At 42.1% G+C, this 25,539-nt stretch overlaps 1 protein-coding gene across 1 annotated transcript in view; it reads right to left on the reverse strand.

The window, feature by feature from the left end:
* The window catches only part of IL1RL2 (interleukin 1 receptor like 2), a 48,405-nt gene that overhangs the window by 2,074 nt on the left and 20,792 nt on the right, over positions 1-25,539 (reverse strand). Inside the window, 5 exon segments of the mRNA XM_036872354.1 lie at positions 1,076-1,237; positions 7,898-8,041; positions 12,022-12,158; positions 12,934-13,009; positions 13,012-13,062. Coding sequence (XP_036728249.1) covers positions 1,076-1,237; positions 7,898-8,041; positions 12,022-12,158; positions 12,934-13,009; positions 13,012-13,062 — 570 coding nt within the window.

The following is a 25,539-nucleotide window of genomic DNA, read 5'->3' on the forward strand; positions in this document are numbered from 1 at the left end:
ATGAATGAATATTGATATGCTTATGAAATGAGAGCTCTTCTGCAGGTTTATAACAAGCACTGGATCACATTTTCATTTCCTCACGGAGGATGGTTTCATAACTTGAAACGATGTGATAAGCTATGGATAGGAGCAGCCTACAAATCCAAAGTTCTTAGAAACCTTTTAAAATGACCCAGAACAGGCCACTAGGTAGTAATCTTGGTTTCCTGGTGATATTTCAAATATCAGCTGTTTACTGTATCGCCTTCTAAGAAAGAGAAGGTATAGGATAAGACGGATGTTTTCATCTATTGAGTATCTAATATGTGCTAAGCTCCATACTGGTCCCTACTCAGGTTTTACCTCATTTAATTCTCTCAACTGAGTCAGGGAAGCCATTCTCAACCCCATTTGACAGACGAGACAACTGAGGTTCAGTGATGTTAACTGCATTTCCCAAAGCTACTCTCCTATTAAAAGGGGGAAATAAATAACTTCTGTTTTATTTAGGTAGGGCAGGGTTGGAGAGAGTTGAAGTTTATAAAACCAGCCTTAAACATGAGCTCTTTTACAAATTCAAATTGACAGAAAATACTCAGTGGTTAGACTCAAGGATGTGACAGCAAATGACCAGTTGTCCCTTTTTAGTCTCTTGGCCAAGGCTGTGTATGTCATCATCCAGCGGTTCATACAAATGGGTCAACCAGATCCTTACCCAAAGTGAAAGTCACATGATTTCAACCAGGAATCCCAGTTATCCTGTTGTAGGGATGAGCCTAATGAGAGAAGAGAGCCTGGTCCTACCTCCTCAGCTCAGGGGCTGTGGGCAGGTGAGTGAAAGGCTCCCTGTGGTTCTGTGGGAAAGGCAAGCATAGCTCCTTCTGTTTGTAAAGTCAAAGAAGAGAGAGGTTCCTTTCCATTTTTTTTTTTTTTTGGCTGCATTGCAGCATGCGGGATCTTAGTTCCCTGACCAGGGATCGAACCTGTGCCCCCTGCAGTGGAAGCACGGAGTCCTAACCACTGGACCATCAGGGAATTTCGGTTCCTTTCCATTTTATTCATTTCTTATTTCTATACCTCATTTAAAACATACCTTGTCCAGGAAAGTCATCCCTGCCAAATATAAATAACTTGTATCCACACTGCCTCTCCAGCACCTTGGGGAGAATCTTCAACACCAGAGTGTCCATATCATGGCTCTGGCTTTCTCTTTGAGGCTTGGGGCACAAGACGTATGCATCATACAGCTTCCCATCTGAAAAGGAAATGGGACAAGCTCGTGAAATTATGCCTACCAAATTATCTTATGTGAACAAAGTGAAAATCTGAGTTGCTATCATGATGTCTTTTTTCTTGGGTTCAATGACTTCAGGGTGCCCAGTTGGCTGACTCATTGGCAAGCACTGCATCTCATTCTTTCAACACTTTAAATTTTCACTCCAATCTCTTCTTTCATGCATGGTTTTTTGAGGATAAGTTGAATGTAATTCATCTTTGTTTCTCTAGAGGTAAGGTGTCTTTTTCCCCTGGCTTCTTTCAGAATTTTTTCCCTATCTTTTATTCTGTAGTTTGAAAATGATATGCCTAGGTGTAGTTTTGTTTGTTTGTCTTTGGTATTTATCCTAATTGGAGTGCTCTGAGCTTCCTGGATCTGTGGTTTGGCATCTGACATTAATTTGGAGAAATTCTCAGTAATTAGTGTTTGAAATATTTCTGTTCCTCTCTTTCTTCTCCTACTGGTATTCCCATTACATGTATGTTACACTCTTTGTAGTTGTCTCACAGTCATTGGATACTTTGTTTTGTTTTGTTTTATTTTTTCCTGGTCTTTGTTCTCTTTGCTTTTCAGTCTTGGGGGTTTCTACTGAGGTATCCTCAAGCCCAGAGATTCTTTTCTTAGCAGTGTCTGGTCTAGTAATAAGCCCATCAGAAGCATTCTTCATTTTTGTTTGTTTTCTGCTAGCATTTCTTTTTGGTTATTTCTTAGTATTCCCATCTGTTTACATTGCCCATCTGTTCTTGCATGCTGTCTACTTTATCCTTTAGAGTCCTAAGCATAGTAATCATAGTTGTTTTAAATTCACAGTCTGATAATTCCAACATCCCCACCATATCTAGTTCTAATGCTTGCTCTGTCTCTTCAAATTGTGGGGGTTTTTTGGTCCTCTAATAGGCCTTATAGTTTTTCTTGATAGCTGGATGTGATCTACCAGGTAAAAGGAATTGCTGTAAATAGGTCTTTAGCAACATGTGGTGAGGAGTGGGAAGAGGGGAAGTATTCTCTAGTCCTATGATTAGATCTCAGTCTTTTAGTGAGCCTATGCCTCTGGACTATGAAATTCACAAATGTTTCTCAGTGTTTTCTCCCCCCTTAGGTTGGGCAGGATGGCTAGAGAGGGCTGGAGTTTGTTATTTCCCTTTGCCCAGGCCAGTCAGGCCCTGATAAAACCCCAGCAGGTTAGGTTCTCATTAACTGGTGTATCCTGAGGGCAGTCCTTGTTAAGAACAGAATGTTCTGGTGTCTTTCAAAATGGTTCTTTTTCCCCTCTCCCTGCTGGAAGCACATAAAGGAATTTTTCTCTGATATTTACCAGCAGAGCTTGGTCAGGCTCCTGGAAGTAAAACGCACGAAAGTGTGAAGGCCCCTTTATGATTGGGTCCCTGAAGAGGGTTCCCAGACCCAATTGCAATATGTGTGTGTGGAGGTTTCCCCACACCAACAAGCAATTCTTGGATGCCAGCAGGGTGTCTAAGAATTCAACTCCATTCCGACAATTTCTACCCAGAGATAGAATCAGATTGCGCGGGGAAAGGGCTCAGTCCCACAAGGTCACATTCCACTTCAGACGCCCAGTTGTTACCTGTGCTTCTGACCAAGGCGCTACAAACTGGAGGTTCCAACGACTCCCCCCCACCATCCCAATGTAAGCAGCTCCTTGCAGGAAGCAGCTCTTTGCAGGAGGCCCTTTTGTCCTGTCACTCTGGCAAAGCTATATTTTAGCTTAACTTTTACACCAGGTGCCTCCATGCTTAACTAACCTCTGGCCAAAGCACACCTTTCAAATCTTTTGATCACACAATGCCTCGCCTAACCTGTTGATTCTTTTCTTAGTAGAAATGAAGAATAAATAATTAACAGATGACTACATCTTTTCCCCAGCTTCCCCTTCAGTAATCTCACAAGCAGACTGTGTGAACAAGATAGCATCTAAAGAAAGATCATGTGGCGTCAACAAGCCTGCACGCAGTGGGAGATGGTGAAGAATCTGACCCCCTTTCTCAGTGATTAGCTGAGATTATTTCCCCTTTTCCCTTTAACACTTTCATGGCCACGCAGAATCTTTGGAGTTGGTTCTGGGACACCGGTCCACCTTCTCGCCTGGTTGCCGGCCTCCTGAATAAAGCAACATTTCCTTTTCCAACCAACCCCTGTCTCTCGAGTATTGGCTTTCGAGTGATGAACAGCCGAACCTGAGTTTGGTAACACTAATTCAGGATACCAGTAGCAAGTCCAGGGTGTTACCTGTACTCTGGACCAATTGGCTATAAACCAGATTCCCACGACCCCTTCCTTGGGTTCGATTAATTTGCTAGAACAGACTCAGAGAAACATGTTACTTACTAGACCACTGACTTATTATATAAGGATTTTAAAGGATATGAATCCACAGCCAGATGAGGAGATGTGCAGGGCAAAGGATGGAGAAGGGGTGCAGGGCAACCATACCCTCTCTGGGGGGCACCACTCTCCCCGAACTCTACCTGCTCACCGGCCCAGAAGTTCTCCAAACCCTGTCCTTCCAGGTTTTATGGAGGTTTCATTACATAGGCTTGATTGATTAAATTAGAAGGAAGCTTCACAAAGCTCATCCCTGATTCATCCTGTGCAACTGTGTCAGATGGTATTTTCCAAAAATAGCCCCAGCAGTATTTCCAGTCTCACAAGTTCTTTCTGCACTTTGCCACACCCCACAAAGAGGCAGAATCTATTTCGCCTTCCTTAGAATTGGGTAAGACTCTGCAGCTGCCTTGACAAATGAACAAGGTAGAATTGATCCTAGAAATTCAGGGTCTGAGTCATTTAAAAAAAAAAGGGCTTTTACCTAGCTCTGCCGTTCTTGAAACACTAGCCCTTGGAAGCCATCGCATGCTGTGAGGAAGCCCAGTGTCGTAGCCCCCATAGAGAGGTTATTTGGAGAGGAGCCCAGGCCACCAGTCAACAGCCCAAATCAGCTGCTCATCCTCTAGCTGAAGCCCCAGGCATCATGGGGCTGAGACAGGCCACCCCCGCTTTGCCCGTCCGCACTCCTGACCCACAGAATCCAGAAGCAAAATAAGTGGTGGTTTTATGCCGTAAAGTTTTGAGGTAATTTGACTCCCAGCCACAGTAACTGGGCCAGAATTGGGGAAATAACAATGAATAGCAACAAATAGCCATGAGGTGGACCACCCCCGGCAACTGTCTACATCCTCAAGAAAATTACAGAGACACAGACCTACTAGTGAGTTTCCTAAGGAAAGTGGGCCCTGCTCTCTCTGTGTAATGGTGGGGAAACAGTGCATCCAGGTTCTGGTGAAGTTCCTTTCATTTTCTAAGGAGATTCATCCCTACTTTTGATGTTAAAGCATCTGCGTACACCCTCATTGGCTGTTGGCAAAAATACAGTCATTTATTTGCACAACTTAATGTTTATGAAAGCTGCCTAAAGATTATTTGATTCCCTACTTCTCTCAATACGATGTTGCTAAATTTTAAACCTGATCAAACTGGTCCCGTGGAAAAATCAGATGTAATCAATTTGACTTTCAGGTAAATGCGCTAACTGAATTGCATGAGTTCTTGGCGTTTTTGCCCTAGCATGAAGACACTGGGAGAAAAGGCACATTAAACATGCTTTTACATTTACCATGGGAATTTTCTTGCAAGCAAAGTTCATTACATCACATGCTTTAAAGACAAGATCTCCCTACAAAACAATTTTCCTGAGGGATTGGCCCAGAAAAAGCCATGTGCCCTCATGAGCGAATGAAAAGTTTGTGTAAACAGTGCCATGAACCTTGTCATGGCTTTGCCTTCACTTTTAAAGCAAGAGCATCTTTAAAAACCATCCAAGGTGGGTCATTAACTGTCCCCTGCCCTGCTTATGTTATCATTCTACCCTTTGCTCACTGTACCTGTTTTGTTTTTGTTTTTAATTTATTTTATTTTTGGCTGTGTTGGGTCTTTGTTGCTGCGTGCAGGCCTTCTCTAGTTGCGGTGAGCGGGGGCTACTCTTCGTTGCAGTGCGTGGGCTTCTCATCACGGTGGCTTCTCTTGTTGCGGAGCACGGGCTCTAGGCACATGGGCTTCAGTAGTTGTGGCACGAGGGCTTCAGTAGTTGTGGCTCATGGGCTCCAGAGTGCAGGCTCAGTAGTTGTGGCTCACGGGCTCAGTTGCTCTGTGGCATGTGGGATCTTCCTGGACCAGGGCTCGAACCCGTGTCCCCTGCATTGGCAGGAGGATTCCCAACCACTGCGCCACCAGGGAAGCCCTTGTTTTTGTTTTTACTCATCTGTTCTACAGGTACATTCCCCACAAACCTATTTGGAATAAGGTGAGACATAGATATATCTCTCGCGTATATTTGTAAACTAATCCTTATGTTTGTGTACACACATGCACACCTGGGATAAGAATTTTTAAACTCCCTCCTGTGATTTAACAGACAATACACAGAGCTCGTGGACTTAGCCAGGCCTGTCCATGACTCTTAATAAAACTGTGAGTTATACACACCTCACTATTAATCACAGCTGCAGCTTGACTAATCTGGTTGGAATAAACAACTTACCACGAGAAGGACACATGTTCTCTCTCTGCCTCACTTGTATTTGTCATCCATTACTCCACATGTTCCCAACTAACCAGAAAATATCCTCAAGGGACACAAAGCTGCAAACAGCATCCGGGACTCGTCTCAGGGTCTCATCACTAACTCACTGCTGAAGTCACACTCAAAGGGGGCTCACAGGGCAGTTCTCAGAGACTGAGCTGGAGGAAATTTCATCACAAAGGGCGCGTGCACTTTTCTGACTTAAAAGGAAGAAGACCGCCGGCTGACTGTAGGTTCCCATCTCCAAACCCTCAGCCCGCCGGTTCCAAATCTGGGCAGCAGCCTGGTCTGAGCAAAGGGTGGGGCACCCTGAGTCAATCAACTGCCCAGCTTCCCCTGCTCAGGGTGAGGCACGATTCCTTTTTTCTCTTCCTGCTACACTTGACCTCACTCGCGGCGGTTTCACCAGACACTCAGCATTCACGCTCCGGGGATCCCGGTAGGTCAGGGAGGGAGTTCTGGGGACATCGCTGAACCCACGCAGCCCCCTGTCAGTCAACAAACAAAGCATCTCTGTGTCAGAAAAGACAAGCAGCGGTGCTGCCTTGAGGTCTCTTCTCAGACAGATGCAGGAAGAGCGCAGGCAGAGGTGGGCTTAGGCAGAGCAGGCCCTACAGGGGCCACGGCCCAGCTTGGCGCCTGCAACACTAAAAGAGCTTCAGGCCGCATTGGACGTGCAACGCCGATTTCCACAAGTGAATTGTACCGGCAAAGAAAAAAAAAAAAAAAAGAATCCGTTTTTTTCCAGGTTGCTCAAGGGCTGCCAATTTTGAATTCTGAAATTTAACTTAAACTCCAAGTTAGGACACTTATGCTTTATCAAACATGTGGACAAACACGTGTGTTTTATATGCAAAGCAGGCACTTAGTGTGACTACCACCCTTCTGTGTAATAGGGATTCCTAAAACGTGCTGGGACCCACCCCACCTCCCTGAGTTCCCGTCAACACCGCAAGTCTATGGACTTGAAAGGGATACGATTGTGTATCTCCGTGCAGGAAAGCTGCACAGACCTCTCTCAGCCAGGTGTGACTTTTCTATCCAGTTAGGAGACATTAAAGCAGATGTATTACTTTTCTGCGAGGCCTTGATTGATCACATCTATTGTGAGATACAAAGGAAATAGCACAGAGTTGAAAGCACAGCGATGAGAAATGCCTGATGCTCAGATTCCGGATCACACGGGCGCTTCTCCGGTGACTAGTGCTGTCAGGACACAGCTCCCCACACCAAAATGAGCCCCCAGGCAGAGCGGCAGGGGCAGCTTGCGTGGACCTTCAGACACGGGAGCCCCCTGCACCCCAGGACCCTCAGTGCTTTCCTGAACGTCAACTCAGCTATTCCTACAGGACTCTGTGAGGTGGGCTCTGATCATCGTCTCCTCCCCTCCCCTCCCCTCCCCTCCCCTCCCTCCCCTCCCCTCCCCTCCCCTCCCCTCCCTCCCTCCTTCCTTCCCTCCCTCCCTCCCTCCTTCCCTCCCTCCCTTCCTTCTTTCCACCTATACCTGAGAAAGAGAAGAGAATTAAATACCTAAATCACACAGGGAGTAAGTGGAGAACTCAAGTTCAAACCCAGGTCTGTCTCTCTCCAAACTTGAGAGCTGGAGACAAATCTTTTTGGGCACCAAGCCCAGGCCCAGAAGGAGCCGCAAACACAGGCAACTCCTAGCTCTCTGTGACATAAATTCTGCATGCACATGTGCTGTGTTGAAGATGTACCGTGAACAGAGCTCACGCTGCTCCAAGAGAAGTTTTTGTCTTTTGCCAACACCAGTGGACGTGAGAACCTTCCTAAAACAGTTGCACTGGGAGCCAGAAGATGATCTGCCAGGGCACTCCTAGCTTGCAAGCCTTATGTGATTGTACAGTGCCGGTGGCTATGGGCAAATCCTTTCTCTAAAGTACGAGAAGCCCCAGGGAGACGCTCTCCTCTAAAGTTGCCAACAACAGGAAAGGCAAGCTAGTAAAGATGATCAAGTATATTTACAACGGTTATACGGACGAGCAGATTCCAGGACAATGCATTTTTCAATGGTTACTCACCTTCTATGGGCCCTGCAGAATGGAAGGCACTTCGATACCAGAGTACAATGTCGATCTTAAAAACGTTGTAGATACACACAGCAGACACCGCCACGCTGGTCAAGACAAGAAGCCCTCCTATCAAGTAAGCTTGAAAATCTGGAACTACAAATGATGGCAAAAAAAAAAAAAAAAAAAAACAACCAATAAATAATAAAATAATAATACTACAAAGAGTCAATTATACACTTAACTTACACAAGTCCCATTACATACGCCAGATGGGTAGTAGATGTCAGTGAGGGGAGCACTTAATTATTCCTTTACAGTTAAGTAATAGGTATGGGGAGTAGAATAATTTGGTCTTGACCATGAGTTTGGGGAAGAAAATGTGATCTTGGGTATCTGGAGAGGGAAAGTCTGCAGACCCCTAGCTCCAGACGGTGGTTGTGGCATGGCTGTGACCGCAGGAAGACTGCTCCCCTATCAAAGCACACATGGCCGGGTCCTCCTTACTCAACACTAGACTCTCCAGAGGTGGAGCCTGAGAACCTTTACTGGGGAAGTTCCCCAGGTGGTTCTGTTGCATGTTCTTCATTATATTACTGTTATAACCGCCTTCCCAGTTACTCAAACTTGAACAGCAGGACTCGTGTCATAAATAAAGAACCTTCAGCTGCCTCTCCTGGAAGCCATCTCCGTGGCTTCATACGACTGGCTGAGAGCCAAACTCCCACCTCATCCCCTCTGGGCCAGCAGAGGCCAGGCTGGGCTCCTGTCTGCAAGACATGGTCTCAGGAAGGGCATTTACACCCCGCTCTGTTTTGTGAGCACATTGCCAAGCAATTAAAGCAAAAGCAGTGGGCAAGAGATGACCAAGGAGAAGAACCAATTTCTCTGGAACTCCAAGCCCCCTCAAAACATGCTCCTATGTATCTAAGAAGAGGAACAGCACAGCTTTCTGCCTGACCACAGCCCAAAGCGGTGCTGTCAAAGAAGGAGGCTCTAGGAAGGCGAGAACTAGAAAAGAGGAAGTGGGAGAGCGGAAGAGAAATCCTCCCCATTCTTAGAATCTACCGCACGTCCACCACTTCCTTCATTGGCCCCCTCCCTGGTCCTCCGGTCCCCACTGGAAAGTGTGTGTGGGTAGGAGGGTGGGCGGGAGGGGGGAGGGGAGCTTACTGAAGAACCGATCACAACCTGCCCTAGGCCACACATGTTGCAAACATTTTGTAAAGAAATCCCTATGCGTGCTTGTATGTCTTCAAATACATGGCATAATAAAGCACAATAACTAAAAACACATTCTGTGTCCCCAAAATTAATCCATTGATTAAGTCCCAGCATAGCCAAGTGGATCTGCTCTGCACGCTGGTGCCCAGTTGGTCCTGACCGTGAGTTTGAACCTCTAGCTTCTATCTGTTGGATGGAATCGCCTCCTCCCCGCTGCCACCTCCCGCTTCTATGCTTTTTACCAGCTCTTGGAGCAACAGTGCCACCTCTCCCCTTGGGAAGACCTGTGTGTGGGGACCTTTACTGTACACATCAGGGATCTTGGCACTGCAAATGGTCATGATAAAAAGACCATGGCCACAATATGTATGAGATTCAAAAAGCCTCTGGTAAGTAAACAGGAGTGTTGGCCTGAAATTCTTGGGTTGATCACGCACTGCATTCAGGAGTGTCGATACCCTCTTCTCTATAATGGAGCTAAAAGACAATGAAATTCCAAACAGGAAGTTAATGAATAAGTTCAAAGGAAGTATTGGCTTTGAAACTGAAATAAGTGGAAAACTCTCTGTTGAGACATCAGGTGACCTATTGAAGGCCCTATTTAAGGGGGTATTTACCTTTTGGGTCCACCTGGCTACCACCAGCCTTAAACTGAGATGGTAGCTGAGAACAAGTGATTAAAGGAAATTCATAGGAGGTCACACCCAACCCAAACAACTTTCTAGAGAGCCTGCTTCCGATCATCCAAATATGATTCACATCTGAAGGTGTCTTCAACAAAAATCAGGAAGTCCAACGGAGAAGTTGTAACCTTACTTCAGGTCCCAAGGAAAGCAACAAGAGGCTTGGATTTAAGAGGGTTTGTTCCTAAGAATTTAGGGAAAACAAAACAGAGTGCACACGTCCAAATATACATTGCATGTGAGATATGAAATAAGTGTTGATAGGAACAAAGATGAATTTAGTAAGCGTAGGTTTCTTAACTAACCTGAAACAAAGGAGATTAAGGACATGTCCCCTCTCCTGTATGATCACCAGGTGTTAATTGATAACATCATTAGTTGCTCTGAGCCTGGACTTTGCCTCAGAATCCTTCTGAATACAGTACTTCCATGTGGTTACTACCTATAAGGCAGTATTGACATAGAAATTGACACTGGTCTTCCTCAGTCTAGGTTGAGGCAGATTTCAGTTATAACCACTTCAGGTATTGTGCAATTTCCAAGGCTTCCCACAATCAGGTCCCCCTCTTTTCTCTGGTGTGGACCCTGAGGCACTCTCTCCAGCAGTTTTACTCCTAATGATGTATCACAAAGGAATGCTTCTACATGAGCGCCAGCACCAACACACAAGAATTTCCATAGCATCATGATTTGTCAACAGTCCCAAACTGGAAACAACTCAAATGACCACATAGTTACAGTAGAATGGATACACTGTAACCTGGTTATTCAATGGAACAGGATTCAGCACTGAAAATGAATGAACTTCTGCTACACGCTACATCACCAATGCCTCAGTGAACCCCATAAACCTAAGAAGAGAAGCAACACATCAAAGAAAACCTACTATGTAACTCTCTTTATATAAAGTTCAAAATCTGTCCAGTAAGCAGTTGGAAATGCAGAGTTGCCACGTGGGAAGGGAAAATGTCATTGGAGATGTGGAGTTTGTTTTCACGCACACAGGGATGACAGTTGAAACCATGAGGATAAGGGATAGTATCAGAGAGGAGGGTATAGAAAGAGTGGCTCTGAGGATAGAATCTCAAGAATCACCCAGATGTGCCATAGAAGGAGATGGGATGCACATGACTGATTGGGGGAAAGTGATCCCAAATGACTTTCGATGACAAAGAAAAGCCATTGAGCAGAGGAAAAATAGACAGTGATGGCAGATGAGCCAAAACTCCTTCTACCTGAGGCACCCAAGAGGGCTCCCCCTGGTCCAGAGTGAGAAGGGGGAGGTGCTGTGTGCTCATTCACAGGAAAGGCACCTGGGGACAGTGTGACCTTGGCCTCCAGGCATGGAAGTGAGGTAGGGAAAAAGCCCAGTCAGGAATGCAGGCTGCTGTGGACACACACCTACTGATTGCCATTCAAAGGGAGGGGATGGACGCTAGTGAGACTTTAGCTAGACGCACGCAAACATGGCTTTAAACTGATCCTTAAGGGACACTGGAAATTCAAGCCCTCTCTCTTGTGTGTAGCAAACCAAAAAAAAAACCAAAAAAGGTGATATTAATAGAATTATAAAAAAGCTGTCTTGGTAAACTACAGGCTTGGTAAACCTCTTACAAGGTAGTTCAAACATTTCCCCTGATACATTTAAGAATTGAAAGTTTTTCTCGAGATTATGATTTCATCCTTCACTATTTACTCTCTGGTTCCATCACCCTCCAATGGATAATCAGCACACTCTGTACAGTGTTAAGTGCACAATCTGTGTACACACATGGAATTGAAGCCTTCCTGCTCAAATATCAGGATTCAGCCTCTACAGATAATTTTACAAAGTTACATGATAAAAATATACATTAGCACTTTATTTTTACATCACATGATTTATAATGAACAACCTAAAAGCTGAAAATCACAAGTACATGATTATAAAAGTTGAGCAAGCAGGTTTAATAAAGGAATACTTCTGTGTTTTCTTGAGTTCTGATGCATAAAATCTCAATGCATATTAATAGGGAGCTTTCTAAGGACACTGTAGTGAAGCCACAGCCTGACCCCAAGAACATGACCAGACAGGGTATCAGCTTTTATCTAGATTTCATATTGAGTTTCCCTATTTAATACCACTCTGCTGCCTCACACCAAACATTTCAAGTCACTCCTCTTTCATTTGTGTTTCCTTGCCATCACCTGGAACACTCTTGAGCCGAATGCATCCCACTAGAGTATTACCTGGGAGTTTTAGTATAACGTAAGCTGCAGACACTCCAGCATGGCATGTGAAAGGGTGGCCATAATCTTCCATTTTCACTTCTAAGAAGGTTATGTTCATTGTGTAAAAAAGATGTCCTTGAAAAACAGTGTAGTTTCTATGAAAGAGGAGCCAGTCATTAATATGTACATGAGTTGTATTTAACCAACATATTTTATAACCTTTTGTCTGGAGAATAAAGTTCTTTCCTGGAGAACACTTGGGGCCATCATTTCACCCTAAGAATACCCGGCTGGTTCAATGAGGTGATGGATTGTGTAGCACCAAATTTGCATTTTCTTCTAGACAGTGACACAGAAGTGTAGTCTTTTTAATTAGAGACACCATCCTCAGCCCAAAGGGGCCTCCCCCTGTCCCTCTCCACTCATCCTAACCTACCTACACTGCAAAGCCCAACACAAGTTCTTCTGCCTTTTGACTTCATTAGTCTTGTTTCATACCACTCAACTTAAACCACCATAAATTGGGTTTACACCACTGCAGTAGCTAATGATCATGCATCGTCTCTCCCAAGAATCCCTGTGTTGTGGCCATTTTGCTATTTAAGCCTTGAAGGCCCATGGCCTTCCTAAATAGGAATGAGACTGGTTGTAAGGAGTAGCTGAGAGAAACTGATCTTGCTGCTTGGAGCCATACTTTGTTGTTTTGTCTCCTCTCTCTATGATCCAAGCAGGAGTAATAACATGAGCATCTTCTCTGAACCAATGCTTGGCCCCACAGTACTGAAAAGGGCTTGAAAAACTACAACCAAGAGGAGTGAGGGGAGAGACAGTGAGAGCCACCTAACATAAAGCAGTACCAGCACCAAAATCATTTAGATGGAGAAATTCGTGCTAGGTTTTAGGGAAGCCAGAAAAAGCAAAAACACCTACTCGCTTCCTTCTTGAATTCGTTTGGATTCCTTGTAGTAAACATTGACCAATGTGTTATTGACCCTCCAGTAGCGTGGTTTGTGTTACCCCGTGTGTCTGTTATATTGCAGTCCACGATGAGGGTGGAACCTGTACAATCAAATTCATAAACACACAATGAAAACACTACCAAAGTGACCTGCTTAACAAAGGCAACCTTGCTTCTGAGCCTTGAATATATTTCAATTACCAAAAATGTCCCCCTGAGGTCAATGTTCAATCTACTGTACATTATTCTCTCCCTGGATGGAAAGGACGAGGACACATGACCTTCCAGGATGCCTATTGTACAGAGACAGGAATAAGCTGTCAAACGGCACCAGCTTCAGACCAATTTTCCCACAATATCAGGGGCACACATACTGCTTCTACTGTCAGTAAACTTAGCAAAGTTTACAAAGTTTACAAAAGTATTCACACACGTTTTCTCCTTCAGTCTTCTTATCGTTCAGACACTCCTACAAGGCAGAAAAGGGGCAGAGCTATTATCCCCCATCTTAGAGATAAGAACACTGAGGTTCAGACAGATCAAGTGCTTTGCCCAAGGTCACACATTAGAGGAAGGAACGAGATGTGACTCTGGTTTCCTAATTCCAAATCCAGTGATATTTCTACTTCACCATTTGTGACCCCTACCCTTTCCCTCTTTCCTTTATCCTGCCTCCACATGCATTCAAAAATTATATTAAATAAATATACATTTCATTTCATTTTATTTTGCCCCCAAAGCCTAATAAATTCGATCTATTTACTACATGTAAAAAAATTACTGTACTTCTAACAGTCTACTTTAAGTTTCTTTATTCTAGGTGGTATTAAGTTTTTTTTCTTATTTGTAAAATATAACACAGTTATGGTAAAAAGTATAGAGTATAAATGTAAAGTTACTGAATTATTAAAATCAAATATCCATATCACCTTCACCTCATCCAGAAATAGTATATTGCCAAACACCCCAGAAGCCGCCCACTTGCTTTCCTTATTTTATATTTTATCACTTCCTACTCACCCCTGAACCCTGGCTTCAATGATCGATGTTTAGTGTTGATGTTCCCCATGCTGTTGTGTGTCACCATAGTCCATACAGACAATGGACCATACTAGTTCTTTTTTTTTTTTTTTAATCTTTATTGGAGTATAATTGCTTTACAATGTTCTGTTAGTTTCTGCTGTATAACAAAGTGAATCAGCTACATGCATACATATATCCCCATATCCCCTCCCTCTTACGTCTCCCTCCCACCCTCCCTATCCCACCCCTCTAGGTGGTCACAAAGCACCGAGCTGATCTCCCTGTGCTATGCGGCTGCTTCCCACTAGCTATCTAGTTTACATTTTGTAGTGTATATATGTCTATGCCACTCTCACTTCGTTCCAGCTTACCCTTCCCCCTCCCCTGTGTCCTCAAGTCCATTCTCTACGTCGGCATCTTTATAGTGTCCTGCCCCTAGGTTCATCAGAACCGTTTTTGTTTTAGATTCCGTATATATGTGTTAGCATACCGTATTTATTTTTCTTTATCTGACTTTACTTCACTCTGTATGACAGACTTCTAGGTCCATCTACCTCACTACAATAACTCAATTTCATTTCTTTTTATGGCTGAGTAATATTTCATTGAATATATGTGCCACATCTTCCTTATCCATTCATCTGTCAATGGACACTTACAATGGACTTATTGTAAATGCAGTGAACATTTGGTGCATGTATCTTTTTGAATTATAGTTTTCTCAGGGGTATATGCCCAGTAGTGGGATTGCTGGGTCATATGGTAGTTCTATTTTTAGTTTTTAAGGAACCTCCATACTGTTCTCCATAGTGGCTGTATCAATTTACATTCCCACCAACAGTGCAGGAGGTTTCCCTTTTCTCCACACCCACCTCCAGCATTTATTGTTTGTAGAATTTTTGATGATGGCCATTCTGACCGGTGTGAGGTGATACCTCATTGTGGTTTGATTTGCCTCTCTCTAATGATTAGTGATGTTGAGCATCCTTTCATGTGATTGTTGACAATCTGCATATCTTCTTTGGAGAAATGTCTGTTTAGGTCTTCCGCCCATTTTTGTATTGGGTTGTTTGATTTTTTGATATTGAGCTGCATGAGCTGCTTGTATATATGGAGATTAATCCTTTTGTCAATTGCTTTGTTTTGCAAATATTTTCTCCCATTTTGAGGGTTGTCATTTCATCTTGTTTATGGTTCCCTTTTCTGTGCAAAACTTTTTAAGTTTCATTAGGTCCCATTTATTTTTTTTTTTGTTTTTATTTCCATTACTCTAGGAGGAGGGTCAAAAAGGATCTTGCCGTGATTTATATCATAGAATGTTCTGCCTATGTTTTCCTCTATGAGTTTGATAGTGTCTGGCCTTACATTTAGGTCTTTAATCCATTTTGAGTTTATTTTTGTGTATGGTGTTAGGGAAGTGTTCTAATTTCATTCTTTTACATGTAGCCATCCAGTTTTCCCAGCACCACTTATTGCTGTCTTTTCTCCATTGTATATTCTTCCCTCCTTTGACAAAGATAAGGTAACCATATGTTGTGTGGGGTTTACCTCTGGGCATTCTATCTTGTACCATTGATCTATATTTCTGTTTTTGTGCCAGTACAGTACTGTCTTGATTACTGTACTTTGTAGTATAGTCCTGAAGTCAGGGAGCCTGATTCCTCCGGCTCCGTGTTTCTTTCTCAAGATTGCTTTGGCTATTCGGGGTCATTTTTTGTTTCCATACAAACGGTGAAATTTTTTTTTCTAGTTCTGTGAAAAATGCCATTGGTAGTTTGATAGGGATTACACTAAATCTGTAGATTGCTTTGGGTAATAGAGTCATTTTCACAATATTAATTCTTCCAATCCAAGAACACGGTATATCTCTCCATCTGTTTGTATCATCTTTAATTTCTTTCATCAATGTTGTAGTTTTCTGCATACAGATCTTTTGTCTCCTTAGGTAGGTTTATTCCTAGGTATTTTATTCTTTTTGTTGCAGTGGTGAATGGGAGTGTTTCCTTAATTTCTCTTTAAGATTTTTCATTTTTAGTGTATAGGAATGCAAGAGATTTCTGTGCATTAATTTTGTATCCTGCAACTTTATCAAACTCATTGATTAGCTCTAGTAGTTTTCTGGCAACATCTTTAGGATTCTCTATGTATAATATCATGTCATCTGCAAACAGTGACAGTTTTACTTCTTTGATTTGGATTCCTTTTATTTCTTTTTCTTCTCTGATTGCCGTGGCTAAAACTTCCACAACTATGTTGAATAATAGTGGTGAGAGTGGGCAACCTTGTCTTGTTCCTGATCTTAGAGGAAATGGTTTCAGTTTTTCACCATTGAGAACAATGTTGGCTGTGGGTTTGTCATATATGGCCTTTATTATGTTGAGGTAGGTTCCCTGTATGCCCACTTTCTGGAGAGTTTTTATCATAAATGGGTGTTGAATTTTGTCAAAAGCTTTTTCTGAAACTATTGAGATTATCATATGGTTTTTATCCTTCAATTTGTTAATATGGTGTATCACATTGATTGATTTGCATATATTGCAAATCCTTGCATTCCTGGGATAAACCACACTTGGCCATGGTGTATGATACTTTTAATGTGCTGTTGGATTCTGTTTGCTTGTATTTTATTGAGGATTTTTGCATCTATGTTCATAAGTGATATTGGCCTGTAGTTTTCTTTTTTGTGACATCTTTGTCTGGTTTTGCTATCAGGTGTGATGGTGGCCTCGTAGAATGAGTTTGGGAGTGTTCCTTCCTCTGCAATTTTTTGGAAGAGTTTGAGAAGGATGGGTGTTAGCTCTTCTCTAAATGTTTGATAGAATTCACCTGTGAAGCCATCTGGTCCTGGGCTTTTGTTTGTTGGAAGATTTTTTAATCACAGTTTCAATTTCAGCGCTTGTGATTGGTCTGTTCATTTTTTCTATTTCTTCCTGGTTCAGTCTTGGAAGGTTGTACTTTTCTAAGAATCTGTCCATTTCTTCCAGGTTGTCCTTTTATTAGCATATAGTTGCTTGTAGTAGTCTCTCATGATCCTTTGTATTTCTTCAGTGTCAGATGTTACTTCTTTTTCATTTCTAATGCTATTGATTTCAATCTTCTCCCTTTTTCTTGATGAGTCTGGCTAATGGTTTATCAATTTTGTTTATCTTCTCAAAGAACCAACTTTTAGTTTTATTGATTTTTGCTATTGTTTTCTTCATTTCTTATCTGATCTTTATGATTTCTTTCATTCTGCTAACTTTGGGGTTTTTTTGTTCTTCTTTCTCTATTTGCTTTAGGTGTAAGGTTAGGTTGTTTATTTGAGATCTTTTCTTGTTTCTTGAGGTAGGATTGTATTGCTATAAACTTCCCTCTTAGAACTGCTTTTGCTGCATCCCGTAGGTTTTGTGTCATCGTGTTGTCATTGTCATTTGTTTCTAGGTATTTTTTGATTTCCTCTTTGATTTCTTCAGTGATCTCTTGGTTATTTAGTAGTGTATTGTTTAGCCTCCATGTGTTTGTATTTTTTACAGTTTTTTTCCTGTAATTGATATCTAGTCTCATAGCATTGTGGTCGGAAAGATACTTAATATGATTTCAATTTTCTTAAGTTTACCAAGGCTTGATTTGGGACCCAAGATATGATCTATCCTGAAGAATGTGTCATGAGCAATTGAGAAGAAAGTGTATTCTGTTGTTTTTGGATGGAATGTCCTATAAATACCAATTAAGTCCAGCTGGTCTAATGTGTCATTTAAAGCTTGTGTTTCCTTATTTATTTTCATTTTGGAGGATGTGTCCACTGGTGTAAGTGGGGTGTTAAAGTCCCCTACTATTATTGTGTTACTGTTCATTTCCCCTTTTATGTCTGTTAGCATTTGTCTTATGTATTGAGGTGCTCCTATGTTGGGTGCAAAAATATTTACAATTGTTATATATTTTTCTTGGATTGATCCCTTGATCATTATGTAGTGTCCTTCTTTGTCTCTTGTAATAGTCTTTATTTTAAAGTCTATTTTTTCTTATATGAGTATTGCTACTCCAGCTTTCTCTTGATTTCCATTTGCATGGAATACCTTTTTCCATCCCCTTACTTTTAGTCTGTATGTGTCCCAGGTCTGAAGTGGGTCTCTTGACAGCATATATACGGGTCCTGTTTTTGTATCCATTCAGATAGTCTGTGTCTTTTGGTTGGAGCATATAAGCCATTTACATTTAAGGTAAGTATCTATATGTATTTTCCTGTCACCATTTTCTTAATTGTTTTGGGTTTGTTTTTGTAGGTCTTTTCCTTCTCTGTGTTTCCCTTCTAGAGAAGTTCCTTTAGCATTTGTTGTAAACCTGGTTTGGTGGTGCTAAATTCTCTTAACTTTTGCTTGTCTGTAAAGGTTTTAATTTCTCCATCAAATCTGAATGAGATCCTTGCTGGGTAGAGTAATCTTGGTTGTAGATTTTTCCCTTTTGTCACTTTAAATATGTCCTGCCACCCCCTTCTGGTTTGCAGAGTTTCTGCTGAAAGTTCAGCTATTAACCTTATGGGGATTCCCTTGTATGTTACTTGTTGCTTTTCCCTTGCTGCTTTTAATATTTTTTCTTTATATATAATTTTTGATAGTTTGATTAATATGTGTCTTGGCATGTTTCTCCTTGGGTTTATCCTGTATGGGACTCTCTGTGCTTCCTGGACTTGATTATTTCCTTTCCCATATTAGGGAAGTTTTCAACTATAATCTCTTCAAATATTTTCTCAGACCCTTTCTTTTTCTCTTCTTCTGGGACCCCTATAATTCGAATGTTGGTGTTTTTAATGTTGTCCCAGAGGTCTCTGAGACTGTCCTCAATTCTTTTCATTCTTCTTTCTTTATTCAGCTCTGCAGCAGTTATTTCCACTATTCTGTCTTCCAGGTCACTTATCCGTTCTTCTGCCTTAGTTATTCTACTATTGATTCTTTCTATTTTTAATTTCATTTATTGTGTTGTTCATCATTACTTGTTTGCTCTTTAGTTCTTCTAATTCCTTGTTAAACGTTTCTTCTATGTTCTCCATTCTATTTATGAGATTTTCAATCATCTTTAGTATCATTACTCTGAATTCTTTTTCAAGTAGACTGCTTATTTCCTCTTCATATATTTGGTCTGGTGGGTTTTTACCTTGCTCCTTCATCTGCTGCATATTTCTCTGTCTTCTCATTTTTTTAACTTACTGTGTTTGGGGTTTCCTTTTCACAGCCTGCAGGTTCGTAGTTCCTCTTGTTTCTGGTGGGTGAGGTTGGTTCAGTGGCTTGTGTAGGCTTCCTTGTGGAGGGGATTGGTGTCTGTGTTCTGGTGGGTGGGCTGAATCTTCTCTTTCTGGTGGGCAGGGCCACGTCCGGTGGTGTGTTTTGGATTGTCTGTGCATTTAGTATGACTTTCGGCAGCCTGTCTGCTAATGGGTGGGGTTATGTTCCTGTCTTGCTAGTTGTTTGGCATGGGACGTCCAGCACTGGGGCTTGCTGGCCATTGGGTGGAGCTGGGTTTTAGTGTTGAGACAGACCTCTGGGAGAGCTCTCACCAATTAATATTACATGGGGCCGTGTGGTCTCTGGTTGTCCAACATCCTGGACACGGCTCTCCCACCTCAGAGGTCCAGGCTCGACACCCAGCTGGAGCACTAAGAGCCTGCTAGCCGCACAGCACAGAAGAAAAGGAAGGTTAAAAAAAAAAAAAAAAAAGAACAGACAGAACCCCAAAACAAATGATAAAAGCAAAACTAAACAGACAAAATCACAGAAACATACACACACACACACACACACACACACACACACACACTCACAAAAAGAAAAAAAAAACAAAAAAAAACCCCGAACAGACAGAACCCCAAGACAAACGGTAAGAGCAAAACTAAACACACAAAATCACACAAAGAAACATACACACAGACGCTCAGAAAAAGAGAGGGAAAAAAAAGGAAGAGAGCAACCAAACCAATAAACAAACCCACAGATGAAAACAAACACTAAAACTAAACTAAGGTAAACATAAAACCAAAAACAAATCAAATGCAGAAAGCAAACCCTGAGTCCACAGTTGCCCCCAATGTCCCCCACCTCAATTTTGGGAACACTCGTTGTCTATTCAGGTATTCCATACATGCAGGGTTTACCAAGCCGATTGTGGGGATTTAGTCCGCTGCTCCTGAGGCTGCAGAGTGAGATTTCCTTTCTCTTCTTTGTTCACACAGCTCCTGGGGTTCAGCTTTGGTTTTGGCCCCACCTCTGCGTGTAGGTCACCCTCAGGCATCTGTTCCCCGCCCAGACAGGACAGGATTAAAGCAGCGGCTGATTAGGGCTCTCTTGCTCACTCAGCCCGGGAGAGGGAGGGGTTATAGTAGTCACAATTGGGTTGCCGGGAGTGCCTGCGGTGGCAGAGGGCAGCGTGATGTTGCAACAGCCTGAGGTGCGCCGTGTGTTATCCTGGGGAAGTTGACCCTGGATCACAGGAGCCTGGCAGTGGCGTGCTGCATAGGCTCCTGTGAGTGTGTGGGTAGTGACCTGTGCTTGCACACAGGACTCTTGATGGCAGTGGTGGCAGAGGTAGCGGTCTGTGTCTGCCTCTGGCGTCCAACATGATAGCTGCAGCTCATGCCCATCTCTGGAGCTTGCTTAGGCAGTGCTTTGCTGTCTGCAGGCTCACAGAGCAGGAAGCCCCTCTCCTCATGCACCCTGAAACAACGGTCTCTTGCCTCTCCGGCAGGTCCAGACTCTTTCCTGGACTCTCTCCTGGCTAGCCGTGGCGCACTAACCCACTTCAGGCTGTCTTCACACAGCCAACCCCAGTCCTCTCCCTGGGGATCTGACCTTTGAAGCCCGAGCCTCAGCTCCCAGCCCCCACCCGCCCTGGCGGGTGAGCAGACAAGCGTCTCAGGCTGGTGAGTGCTGGTCAGCACCGATCCTCTGTGCAGGAATCTCTGTGCTTTGCCCTCTGCACCCCTGTTGCTGCGCTCTCCTCTGTGGCTCCAAAGCTCCCCACCCCATCCCCGCCACTGAGGGGGCTTCCTAGTGTGTGGAAACTTTTCCTCCCTCACAGCTCCCTCCAGAGGTGCAGGTCCCATCCCTATTCTTTGTCTCTTTTTTTTCCCTTTTCTTTTGCCCTACCCATGTACGTGGGATTTTCTTGCCTTTTTGGAAGTCTGAGGTCTTCTGCCAGCGTTCAGTAGGTGCTCTGTAGCAGTTGTTCCACACGGAGATGTATTTTTGATGTATTTGTGGGGGGGAAGGTGATCTCCACATCTTACGCCGCCACCATCTTGAAGGTCTCCAACATACTAGTTCTTATTCATTTCTCTTACTGTTGCTATATACGCACTGACATGGTTTCTATTATTTACCTCCTATGCCTATGGCCTATTTGAACTCTCTTCTGTTCTGCATGTCTCCCAGGTCACATGCATATATTCCTCATGTATACACACCCCTGTACACGATGAGTATACAGAATTATCTACCAGTAAAATTGGGAGATTATAGATTATGCCTAGCTCCAACTTGAAATGACATGCCAAGCTGTTTTCTAATAGTTGTACCACCTGACGCTTCCACCAGCAGTGTGAGAGTTCCTGTTACTGCACAGACTCCGATGCCTGGGATTGTCAGTCTATTTACTTTAGCCATCTTTATGTATGTGTCCTGATATCAGCTAGTGAACTTAAGTTAAATCTCCCTAGATTGCACCTGGTCGAGCCACCTTTTTAAACTTTTTATTGGCTGTGTTGAATCCTCTACTTGAGCTGTCTGTCCAAGTGGTTTGTCGGTCCTCCCACCAGGTGGCTTTCTCCTCATTATTTTGGAGGAGCTTGGCCTAGATCCTGCCTACGAGACCTTTGCTCACTTATTTCAAGGTATCTTCTTCTACTCAGTGGCTTGTCTTTCCCACTCTCTGAATAACAGAAGTTCTTATTTCTAATGTAGCCTCACTTACCAATTTTTTCCTTCAAGACTAGTAATTTGTATGTTCTTCATTTTTTTAACCTTTCCTTACCCCAAATCATAAAGGTATTTTTCTAGAAATGTATGGTTTTTGACTTTCATAGGTAGGTCTACAATTCACTTGAAATTATTTTTATAAAAGGCACGAGAAGGGGGCAAGTTTTGTTTTATTTCATATTACATCCAATTGTCTAGGGCCATTTATTGAGAAGGACTGCACTTTCCCCTATTACTCTGTAGTGTCAGATTTGTCAAACCAAGTGCTTTGCATGCATGGATCTATTTCTGGGCCTTCAGTTCTGTTTCTACCGTCGATCCTCATACCAGGGACTAGATTGTCTTTTTAGCAAATCTTTTTTTAGCAAATCTTGAAATCTGGTGGTCACTCATCCTCCCATTCAGTTCTTCTTCATTAAAGTGTCTTGAGCGGTCCACCTCCTCGCCCAGAACTGAGCCCACGTTTCCGCAGAGCTGTAACTCCCGGCTCGGGGTCTCTTCCCTCCGCCATCACTGAAGGCCCCGGAGCCCGAGGGGGAGGGCGGCCTCACTGAGGCTGCCGGCTCTGGAGGGGCCCTGGCGGCCGAAGCCGAGACAGTCCTGGGGACCGCGGGCCGGTTGTTCAGCAAGTAACTTAAAAGTGTCTTAACTATTATTCAATCTTTGAGTTTTTCAAACCAATGTCATAATCAATGTATCAAATTCTACAAAAACCAAAATCTGTTAAGATTTGACTGTCTCTTCTTCCTCCAAACAAAGAAAAAGTGTCAACAAGTCAGTTTTGAGTGTGTTGTTCTATAGGTTTTTAAAAATAGATTTTTAAAAATCGGATTAAGGACATTCCCTTCTATTCTTAATAAAAGAGTTTATTTTTTTTTTAATAATGAATTCCCAGTTCAAGTTTTCTAAATGACTTTTCTGTGTCTATAAGGTAAGTGTATTATTTTTCTCCTTTAGTTTGTTTATGCAAAATAAAAGTGTGAATTATCTAATATGAAACAACTTTGTATTGCTCCGTATAACCCCAGTTTAGTCCTTTATGTATGTTGTTAAAATAAATTTGCTAGCAATTTGCTTCACATTTTTCATCTGTGTTTATGAATGAGATTTGGCCTGAAATTTTCCTTTGTAATAATGTTCTGGACTTCCCAGGTAGCACAGTGGTTGAGAATCCACCTGCCAATGCAGGGAACACAGGTTCGATCCCTGGTCCAGGAAGATCCCACATGCCACAGAGAAACTAAGCCCGTGCACCACAACTACTGAGCCTGCGCTCTACAGCCCGTGAGCCACAACCACTGAGCCCGTGCACTACAACTACTGAACCCTGCACGCCTAGAGCTCATGCTCCACAACAAGAGAAGCCACCGCAATGAGAAGCCCGTGCACCACAGTGAAGAATAGCCCCAGCTCGCCACAACTAGAGAAAGCCTGTGCACAGCAATGAAGGACCCAATGCAACCAAAAATAAATTTTTAAAAAATTAGTAATATCCTTGTTGGGTTTGGGTGTCAAGGTTTTCCTGACCTTATAAAATGAGATAAGGACTATTTCCTCTTTTACTTCTCTCTGAAACAATTTGTTTGAAAAATTGATGTTATCTCTTTATTAAATGTTTTGTAGAATTCACCAGTAAAACCACTGAATCTGGAATTTTGTTTGTGGGAAGATTTTAAATTTATTTAATAGTTATATGATTACCTTCTCTCTATGACTTATCATTTTCTTTCTAATTATCTAAACACAATGGCTAGAATTTTCAAAGACAGGAGAGGGGAACCAAAGTTAATTAAGAGAGTTAATAACAGGTATATTTATCCTTTCTAGGTGTTTATGAAATCCACTAGGGTATTCCATGGTGAGTGATATGTAGACAACTATCTTTTATTATAGGCATTATTATTTCTTTGAAAGTTCAAAAGAACTAAAAGAACTCTCCTTGAAACATGTGGGTCCAGAGCCTTTTAAGTATTGAGTAGATTTTCATCTCCTTTCCATGTGTTGCTTTGTAAGCTTTCTCATTTCTGTCTTTAATGTTGAGTTTCTCTGCATTGGGGGGGATTAGATTTGCTGGAGTTTTCTCTATCTTCTTTTTCTATTCCACCCCACCCCCGCCCCAACCCTCTATCCCAGAACCAACTTTGTAATTTATCAATTCTATTTGTTGGTTGGTTTCCTTATAATAACTTTTATAATTTTTTACACCTATCTTTTTTATTTCCTTCCATGGAGTTGTTTAGTTGCTCTTTTTTATAGAGTTAAAGGGTTAGATTATAGATTTTAATGTTTTCTACACTTATTATTAATAATAATGATATTTAAAGATACATGCTTCTTGTAGAACTCACTGTTGGTCACATTCCATGAAGTTTGATATCTTCTCTCTGCCATTATTTTCTAAATATTCTGTACCAATGGCTTTGGCTTAATCTAACCAAGAAAGTAAATAATTAGAAGCTAAATTGTTGTTGCTTAATTTTTTTAATTAGTGGATTTATTTTTTGTTGGGTTTATCATTGTTTTGATTTTAGCTGTAAATTTCTAGATTACCTACATGGGGATTATACCACATGGTCTGTATAATTTCCTCTTTTGGGACTCTGAGTTTTTCATAGATGTTTATGAATGCTATCCATTAAATACATTATTCTTAATATATTACTAGAGTATTTTAGATCCTTATTTGACTAGCAAATTTGTCAAAGCCAGAATATGTTAAAATCTCCCACTATAACTGAAACTATTGTACTGTCTTGTTGTATTGTGCTTGTATTTCTGAGAGTTTAGCTTTATATATTTTATTTTGATGCATGGCTATTTGACACATAAACATTTTTATTTGGGGAGGGATAATTTTTATTAGTATAAAACGATTCAATTTGTCATTTAATTTTTTGCATTGAGAGATATATTATCAGATTGAAAGATTAATATTGCGAATCTGATTTCTTTGTATTGCTATTGTATGCAAATCTTATGCATATCTTGCTTATGCACTGATTTTTAATCTTCTAGGACATGTATTTTTAGATCTGTGTATTTTGAGGAGAGCATATAATTGGATTTTACTATTTGACTCAACCTGAACATCTTTTTTTTTTTTTTACTTTTTTAATTTTTTGGTTGTGTTGGTTCTTTGTTGCTGCACGCAGGCTTTCTCTAGTTGTGGCAAGTGGGGGCTACTTTTCATTGTGGTGCACGGGCTTCTCATTGCAGTGACTTCTCTTGTTGTGGAGCATGGGCTCTAGGCGGGTGGGTTTCAGTAGTTGTACCGTGTGGGCTCAGTAGTTGTGGCTCACAGGCTCTAGAGCTCAGGCTCAGTAGATGTGGCACACAGGCTTAGTTGGGACATGGCATGTGGGATCTTCCCAGACCAGGGATTGAACCTGTGTCCCCTGCATTGGCAGGAGGATTCTTAACCACTGTGCCACCAGGGAAGTCCCAAGCATCTGTCTTTTAATAAAAACTTTGTTTAATTTATTTTTTCTTTAGAAGGTACTCAACACATTTTTACCTTACTAGTGATTACCTTTAAATTTTAAAAAAGTATTTGAGTCCCTTTTTCTCCACTTAGATCACAAACTGAGGCAGTGTTTATTGATCCCTTCCTAT

The sequence above is a fragment of the Balaenoptera musculus genome, chromosome 13 (assembly GCF_009873245.2).
Source record: "Balaenoptera musculus isolate JJ_BM4_2016_0621 chromosome 13, mBalMus1.pri.v3, whole genome shotgun sequence".
NCBI classification, from domain to species: Eukaryota; Metazoa; Chordata; class Mammalia; order Artiodactyla; family Balaenopteridae; genus Balaenoptera; species Balaenoptera musculus.